This window comes from Aethalodelphis obliquidens, unplaced genomic scaffold (assembly GCF_003676395.1).
Source record: "Aethalodelphis obliquidens isolate GAN/ISIS:26980383/991018 unplaced genomic scaffold, ASM367639v1 scaffold38, whole genome shotgun sequence".
Classification (NCBI taxonomy): Eukaryota; Metazoa; Chordata; class Mammalia; order Artiodactyla; family Delphinidae; genus Aethalodelphis; species Aethalodelphis obliquidens.
The window spans coordinates 13,643,383-13,652,381 of NW_020837982.1; the positions used below are offsets into that span (position 1 = coordinate 13,643,383).

The following is an 8,999-nucleotide window of genomic DNA, read 5'->3' on the forward strand; positions in this document are numbered from 1 at the left end:
CTCAACGCAGTCAAAAAATAAGATTAAATAAATAAATAAATAAATAAGTGTTTAGTACAGAGCCTGGGCCATAGCTGGTTACCAGGGATTATTAAATGAACCTGAATCATCTCCCTTTCCTGGTGACACCTAGATTCTGAAAAGAAAGATTAGAAGTATTTCTAACTGCCACCATTTAACTTGGGTTCTCTCATTTCTTGCAACTGTTTATTTGATGCTGCCATATTGTTTAAAAACAAACAAAAAATAACAATAACAACACAGAAAAATGACACTGGTTTTCTCTTTGCCTCTGGAGGACAAGCCGAACAAATCTATCCTTTATCTCCCTTCCTGGATTCTCTCTTCTTGCTTAAATCCAGATCCAGGGTAGAACTGATTCAGCATTTGGCAAATAGCTTTTCCCTGGATATAACTTAATATTCTGTTTTGGGAAGGGAGAATATCTTCATGTGAGAAATGCTGGCTTACCGCCCAAACCTATACCCCACTGGATAGAGTCCATGACTATTTAAAGACCCTGGTCTGAACCAAAGGAATGATATAAATGATTCCATTGGTATGGGAAATTTTGTCTGGTAGGAGCACACAGGATGATTTGTCTTGGAAATGGCCAGAGACTAGAACTAAGAGAAATGTGAACAAAAAAAATACATTGTGGGCCTGGATTTAGGATATGGTCATAGGAAGGGGATTTGGGGATTCACTGGATGGATACGGAGGATGAAGGGAGGGAAATGGTGAATGAGGACTGAAGTTTCGCTTTCCAAGCCCATGGAACGTCAGTACCATGGACAGCGCTTGAGCATTGGGAGAATAAAATGATGAGTTCACTTTGGGACATGATGGTTTGGGCTAAGAGCAGGAATTTCACAGGGATGGCCATAAGCAGTTTAAAATCTAACCCTGCAGACCAGATGGACCTCAAGCTAGAGGTGTAGACTTGAGACCTATCAATTTGGGCAAGAAGGTGGAGCCTAAGTCTTCATGAAGACACCTGAGCCTTATGGAGCACTAGTATTTAGAGAATAAAACAGAAAAAGGGATCTAGTGAAGGAGCTTAAGAATGAGTAGCCAGAAGGTATAATGCCAAGGTAGGAAAGATGGTTTCATCCAGGAAATGGAAGCAGACCTAGACCTAAGAGGATGGTAGAGCTGTGACCCACGGTTTAAAACTAAAGCTAAGACCTCATGCCTCCTCTTTCCCTTGCTTTAGTTGAAATTAGATGCATGCACCAACAAAACCCAAAAATACAATGTCAAATTGAAGCCATAATGTAATGTTGAATTGTGCTTTACTGGTAAGCCAAACCATTCAGTTTTAGAAGCCCTCAGAATACCTTGAACTCCTGGCTTTAGCAACTATGGCTCTATTAATTTTGTGGCTTGTTCAATCAATGTGGACTTTTGCATTATTAATTAAAACCAATGCTTTTGAAATCAGGCTGTGTTACTTATAGGCAGGGCAGAGCCTAGAACCCAGGACTCTGGATCCCAGGCAGTGGGAAGTTCACGTCAGCTTGCCACATCTCAGGATGCACCCAGATACCTGTGCATAAAGACCTGGGACAAATCAAAGTCCCATAAAGTGTAAGCACTTTAAGTTATGGCATCCTCTTCCTGGCTAACCATACCTGAACGCCCTCCACCCCAAAAAAGGATCTATTTCCCCTGCCCAGTTCTCTATCTCACATATGTGTATTTGCCAAATGTCCCCTAGTCCCCATCCTTCTCCTCCTCCACCCCAACAAAGCCTCTATTGCTGGTCAGCCAGATCCACAGATGTGGGCGGGTCATCATGGTGACAGAGGAAGCCCTAATGCAGAAGGAGAGAGACAAAAACAGCAGAGGAAGGACCCTGCCCCATTTCTAGGGTAGCCAAAGGTCTGAGCTTTTAAGAAGTGCTTGCTTTGACTCAGAGAAGCATAGTAGAAGTCAAGAGAGGTGGTTCTGTGTTGGAGAGACCACGGAATTCCTGAACTCTTCTTTAAAAAATTTTTTTTCTGTGATTTTCAGGTGATCATCAGTATAACCATCCGATTTTAAGCAGCGCTACCCAGACCCCTACACATGGTGAGAGATGATTGAGAGTGTTCTGCGTTCCATCCTCATTCCAGGTGGCTCCATCCTAACTACTGATGCCTATTATGGCATCAAACATGGTCACTGGCTCATTGAAGCTAAGGTGCAAGGAGCCAGGTACCCGCCCTCCTCCAGGGCCACAATGCCTCTCTCTCACTTTTAGACAATTGTCCCCCTAGTGTCTGTCTCCGATATCAGAGTAATCTTCTGCCATGAAAGGGAAAGAGTAAGCCCCTTTCTTAACGCATTTCACTTGCAATCTTGATCACTTCTTGCAGCCATAAATTCCATGTGTCCACAGCAAGGAGTGAACACTCTCCTTTGCCCAAGGCTACTTGTGGTACCATTTAGTAATGACATGAGATGTGAAAAATTCTATTGATGCTCCCCAAACTAATTAAGATTTAATAAAACTCAAAACCCAACTGGATGACCTGAGCTTTAGCTTCCCAGCAGAGGAAGAACCTGAAAGTTGCAGAGCACAGGCATGGCAGCAAATCGCCAAAGGGTTACAAACCCATGTTTCCCTCTTAGGTTTCAACGTCCTCCCACCAGATCACAACTTACCATTTGGAACTGCAGTGAACAACTATTTTTTGGTACATGCTCAAAACTTCATAGAACGTGACAGCCACGTAAATTGTGAGCTATCATTATTCTTCTGTCTTTGCTATGAAATAATGAAAACACCATTAAATTTTAGTGAGAGAGAAACTCAAAACAAAGATAAATTCTGCAGCTCACCTGGCAGAGAGACCTACCCCTCTTATCTGCTCTATTTCTGCATTATAATTCGGAGAACAAAAGTGGACTATTTTGATGTCCCCCTCCAGTGCTCAGCTCCTAGTGGAAATATATGATGAAAGCAACAGTTTAATAAGGTGTTTCAGGTTTCGGGCCTAGGAGAAACTAGAACTGGAAGAAATCAGAGAGATCAGTTAAAAGAAGCTGGTATCAGTGGTGATGTGGACAGTGGGGAGAGAAAGAAGGGTTCAGATATGAAAGAAATTGTAGAAAGAATTGGGAAAACTTAGTTACTAACTGAATATGGCTGATGAAAGTCAATTATGAGTAAAATGCAAAGCCACGATCAATGAGAAGAATGGAGGGTCTTATTAACACAATCTAAGGAATCAGGAAAGCAACCAGTGTACTGAGGATGGAGCTGTTGATGGTGAGCCTGGATCTGGACATCGAGAGCCGGATAGGACTGTAGGATTTGCAAGAAAAACCACTCAACAGGCAGTCAGAAATGCAGACATGAAGTCTGGAGGGAGATGACAGCTGAAGATGTAAGTTATGCTTTGGAAGCGGTAACAGAAGCCTTGGGAGTAGGGGCAATCTGTGCAAGAAGGCTGAAAGAGAAAAGCAGAAGGCAGGAGCAGAAAGCCTGGGGGATGCCCATTGGTGATGAAGCAGCAGCAGGGAGAGGAGCCAGAAAAGGCAAACGAGGATGCTCTGTTAGCTCAGTATCATTCTGAAAGAGTAACTATGAGCTGGTTTTCCCCGGAAGAAGCCAACACAAGCGCAGCCCCTGAATACAAAAGGAGGAACCATTCTTCCCTCCTCTTCTTCCTGTCTTCTTTTTCTACCTGGAGATGAGGAGATAAGTGTAGATGAGACCCGATCCCTGTCCTTGAACAGCTCGCAGCCTAGCGGAAGCAGGGTTTTCTCTGCATTCCTCCCTTAGATGTTACACTTTTCCCAGGAGCTGGCAGAGCAGCTCTCAAGAGAAGAGGCAGCCTGTGTCTATTTGATTAGCAAATGAGTATTAATTGGATCCTTATTTTGGGCCAAGCACTATGAAGGCATCAGAAAAATTGGAAAGCAAGACTTCTGCTATCAAGGAGATTGCAATCTTTGGAGATCAGCAAGACCAACTCAAGTCAAATGATTAGAGACCACATAGACACTAAACTGGGTGGTATTGACCAGAAGAGCAATAGGGGCTTTAAAGATGTGATGTTGTCATAGCAAAGAGTCTTGGGGGAAGGGAGAATTTGCATAGAGGAAGAATAAGGAAGGGCATAGCAATAGGAGAGAGAGCATGAGCAAGGGGACAGGGGCGATCATGGTGGAGGGAAAAAGCAAGGAAGGTCTGGCTTTGGCTCAGTGGCAGGTTTTAGAGAACAGTGAGGGGTAAGAATATCCAGAAATGTTGCATTTGGAAGTGGGTGAGCTGAGTGATGCGCTCAGTGGGAGTATGATGCCAACAGGCAGAGGGAAGTTCGTTCTTCTCCAGCATGGCCAAAAGTGAAGAAACCAGAGCTAAGGGGCTGTGGCTATTACCCAGCTCTGGGTAGCAGTGCTCCCGGCTTCCTACCCACTCCACTTCCTGGTATCTGTCCCGATCTGTGTCAGGGAGGCTCTTTCAGTACAGCATGTTCTGATCATTCAGGGATGTAGAGCATCCCCCACCCCCTCACATATGTACTGAGCTGGCGCGAACACCAGCTCATTGGCTGGGCTCCCCTGGCTCCATCCCCAGTGTTGAGGGTACCAGTGAAGGCAGGAAGGGATACAGAAGCCAGGAGTTCCCTGTACTGAGGTTGCCCTTGGACCAAGCCTAGGAGTCCTCTTTGTCCCACGGTTCACAGCACCCTCTTTGCCAAGAGGCATAGGGAGACACAGACCACTGATACATTTGTCCAAAGTTAGAGCCTGCCCTTTCTTGGATGTCCCAAACCAAGAGGATGGAGGGATGATGCAAGAGCCAGCCAGCTGCCTCATTTCTGGGAATGGTACCACCGTTTCCCCAGCAATACCTGTTAACTTCTTGCCGTGCTTCAAGTCAGTCAAGCACCAAGGCATGCTTGTCTTCCTGCCTTGGATCTCTATTCCTTTTTGTACCCCATCTTCATGGCCACTCAGCACCCGTACCTGCATCTCCTCTTCCCCCGACTCCTGTGTTATTCCTAATCTGGCCCCCAGAGCCCAGCCCAACTCATTCACCTCATTAGTCATTCACCTCACTTCTCTTTGTTCTTCCCTTCCATGTCTTCCCCACTTCTTTTCTCCAGGTCTGGCACTGAACAACTCTCCCTTCTCTCTCTTAGACTTTGTAATCTCAAGGGATGGAGGGAGAAAAACAGAATGATGTACTAGGCATTTTGCCCACGTTCTTTCCTCCAGCAGCTCAGAGATGGCTAAGGGGGCTTCAGAGGAAGGAGCAGGAACAAGAGGAAATGGCTTTGTAGCTCACAGCGGCTTGTCAGTTGTAGGGCTTGGAGAAGCCAAAGGTGGAAGGGGTGGCATGAGAGGTGAAATTACCTCGCGGACAGTGTGGGTTGTAGTCTCGGTGGAGCTGGGTCCTGGACCCAGTTCTATGGGTATGCAGACAAGATGGGTCACTCTACCTCCTTCAAACTCAGATATTTTCTGAGCCCGAGAGCTAGTATGCCTAATGCTATTGGGGAAAGGATAGAACCTTCACACCAAAATAGATGATTTTATGACACCCCTCACCCAGCTCCATGAGGCTTACGTTTTCATCAGACAGCCCAGTGATATACCGGCAGAAAGAGTTTGCCATACAAGGAAGGGTAACCTGCCATCATGGCCAGTGCAGCCAAAGCACCTGCCCCCCGGCCTGTTGGCAACTGAAGCTGAGCACTGAGGGAGGCTGAGTCACCAGCATCACCTGTGTCCTAGCACATGGGGCCAGGAAAGCAGGACAGGGATGAGAGATGGAACCTGAATGCTTCCCTTCCTGTCTGCCCCCCAGCCTTTGTCCCCACTAACGCCATGACCCCTCCCTTCTTTTGCAGAGAAGCCTCGGATGAACAACATCCTGACATCGGCCACCGAGCCCTATGACCTCTCCTTCTCCCGCTCCTTCCAGAACTTGGCCCACCTGCCCCCATCCTACGAGTCCGCAGTGAAGACCCATCCCAGCAAGTACTCATCCCTGAAGAGGCTAAGTAAGTGGGGTTTTCCTGGGGCTGGGGTCTGCCTCTGGGGCCTCCACAACATCTTCCTGTGTCTCACTCTCCTGCTGTGCACCTGAGGGCATGGGAGCGGGGTGTCCCAAGAGCAAAGAGCAAGGTGTAGCACAGTAGAAGAGAACAGACAAGTCCCTTGTTTTTGTTCTTTAGAGCGTGAGTCCATCTTCTCCCTCAGTAGAATGGAGGCCATGGGATCCTCAGTGCTTCGACTCATGTACCAGGTTAACTATAAGAGAAAGCCTTTCCCCAGCCTCACCCCACACCTGCCTTCTTCAAACCCTGGGCCTTCCTTGCTCTCTATCTGTCTTGGAGTAAAGGCTCTCAATGACAGAGCTTTCTCTGAGACTCTTCCCAGATACCGGCTGTGGAAGGGCCCATAAACCAGCTCCCTCCCTAACCCCGTTAACACTGTCTTGGGAACCTGAGACTCCCCACTCCACGCACAGACCCCATTTCATGAGTTGAGCCCAGTACATCCCATGGTCCCAGCTCTGCCATTTGAGTCTGGGGAGCTCTAGGGATTGATGGGTTTCAGATGTTACAATGTCAAGAAGGTACATGGCAGGAGAGGTCTTCTCTTCCAGTTTTCCAACCCCTGGACCTTCTGCCTCCATTTCCCAATGAGTCTATTTCGATGACCACCCAGCTACAGGGCCGAGCCTGTGCTTGACAGTACAGGGTAACCTATTGTGATAGAAGTTCAGCCCATGAGCCCCTATCAGCCAACGCCAAGGTGGAACAGTGAGTTTCTATGGCTAAAAATGGGAATCCCACATTCTGCAGAGATCTGGAAGGCTGTCTGTAGGAAGCCTCATTCCTGAAATGTGGGGCAAAGAAGGCTTGTGCATGTCCTGGGTGAGTTCAAGGGTGAGCCTGGGGGGCCTCGTGGACAGAGAGATGGGCGGAGCATCTGAACGAGGTGCCTGCTCGTGCCGTGGGCACAGGCGAAGCACACGTAGATTTGATTCTGTGCTTGTGTGGAGGCTGGATGCCCATGTGTTGGCTTCCTAGGCATAGGCTGTTACTCCAGAGAAGGTGTTACTATGTTTCTAAGTTACCAGTAAGCATTTTCACAAGCGCCTCCTGGGTGGAGCACTCTGCTTTATTCTAGCAGGAGTCTTGTTCTGCAGCCCAACTTCCTTGGAGAGAGCTTCTGAGCCTCATCAGAAAGCTGCCGGCTGCTCCTTGGGTGTTTCAGCAAGACCCAGGGAGCTGTTCTGTTTCGGGACCATGGCGTGGCAGGAGCAGTACTGGAGCAGGAGTTCAGGGTCATGGGCTTGCCATCTATTCGGCCATGAACTCCCTGGAGACCTCGAGGGAGTCCATTAACCCCGGATACTCAAGGTGGTCCAGGGACGAGGGGCATCAGAATTGCCTGGGAGCTCCTTAGAGATGTGGACTCTCAGACCCACCCCAGAGCTAGGTCAGAATCAGACTCTGCATTTAACAAGACCCCTGGGGTCTGGAGAAGCTCAGCCTCTACCTGTGTGGGCTGCAGGATCCTAGTTGGATCCTAGCTGCACTGTCACAGTGTTGCCCCAGCTCACTCCTCTCTCTCTCTCTTTCTTTCTCAAACTCTCTCTCTCCCCTACAGCTGACAAGGAGGCAGACGAGTATTACATGAGAAGGCGGCACCTGCCCGACCTGGCCGCCCGTGGCACCCTCCCCCTCAATGTCATCCAGATGTCCCAACAGAAGCCGCTGCCGCGAGAGCGGCCCCGCCGGCCCCTCCGGGCCATGTCTCAGGACAGGGTCCTGTCCCTGGAGCGGGGCCTGCCGGATGAGTTTGGCATGCCCTACGACCGCATCCTGTCGGAAGAGCAGCTGCTCTCCACGGAGCGCCTGCACTCCCAGGACCCGCTGCTGTCCCCCGAGCGGACGGCCTTCCCCGAGCAGTCCCTGTCACGGGCCATCTCGCACACGGATGTCTTTGTGTCCACGCCCGTACTGAACCGCTACCGCATGACCAAGATGCACTCCCATCCCAGTGCGTCCAGTAACTCCTGCGCCACCCTGGGCCACAGCCAGACGGCAGCCAAGCGCCAGGCCTTTGCCTCACGCAGACACAACACCGTGGAACAGCTGCACTACATCCCAGGCCACCACACCTGCTACACAGCCAGCAAGACAGAAGTGACCGTGTGACCGGCAGGGCAGGCAGGGAGGGGTCGAGAGCAGAGCTTCCAGCTCTGGATGGCTCCCTTCCCTCGACCCCTCTGTAGGAGCTGGGGGTGCACCGCCTTTGCCCGGGAAGCCATACTCCTGGGACACGGCCGGTGGTCTGGCACAGCGCTCGGACCTGGGATCTAGAGCGATCATCCTCACTCTTCCAGAAGAATCGAAGGGGAGGGAGGAGCGGGGCTAGGCCCCAGTCTCGCCCGCCCCCCCCCCCCCCCCCGCCGACTGTCACCAACTCCCTTTCAGTCCCACATCCCCCCTCCCCATCCTGGGGGCTCAGAGACCCTGGCCTGACCCTGGCCCGAAGCTGCCTGGGTTTGAATTGGCCAGTGGGTGCAGTCAAGGGGCTCACCCTGACCGAACAGGCTACTCGGTCTCCTTCATTTACTTAAAACCGCATCACAGAAATCTAGTGCCTAAAAACTGCCCGCTCGCTCTCTCAGAGCCAGGGAGCTGCTGTGTCCATAAGCACAATAATGATTCTCTTCTGCCTGCTGGAACTCTCTGGTCCCCACTGGGTGGCCCGTCCTCCGCCGACCCCCTGGGGCCCTGTGCCCCTCCCCTAAGCCCCGGGACAGGGAGGGGTTCCCTTCCTTCAGCTGCCTCTCCATGGGTGGGAACCCCGCCCCATTCCAGCTGGCTACCCCGCCCACAAGTCTCTGCCCCTCCCCCAGCCTTAGATTCCACCCCTGGGTTCGCTGGAGCTTTGCTCTAGTCCTTCCAGAAGAGAGCAGGGACGGGGTGCAGGGACTTTTGCGGTGCCCCCCCCGCCCCAGCAACCTGGTGATCTCCACA

At 50.4% G+C, this 8,999-nt stretch overlaps 1 protein-coding gene across 1 annotated transcript in view; it reads left to right on the forward strand.

The window, feature by feature from the left end:
• SHISA6 (shisa family member 6) overlaps positions 1-8,184 on the forward strand; it is a gene marked incomplete at its 5' end in the record, with an annotated part of 242,040 nt that extends 233,856 nt beyond the window's left edge. Inside the window, 3 exons of the mRNA XM_027130791.1 lie at positions 2,017-2,073; positions 5,850-6,002; positions 7,621-8,184. Coding sequence (XP_026986592.1) covers positions 2,017-2,073; positions 5,850-6,002; positions 7,621-8,171 — 761 coding nt within the window. The remainder of the gene's footprint in view (positions 1-2,016; positions 2,074-5,849; positions 6,003-7,620) is intronic.
• Positions 8,185-8,999: the final 815 nt, after the last annotated feature.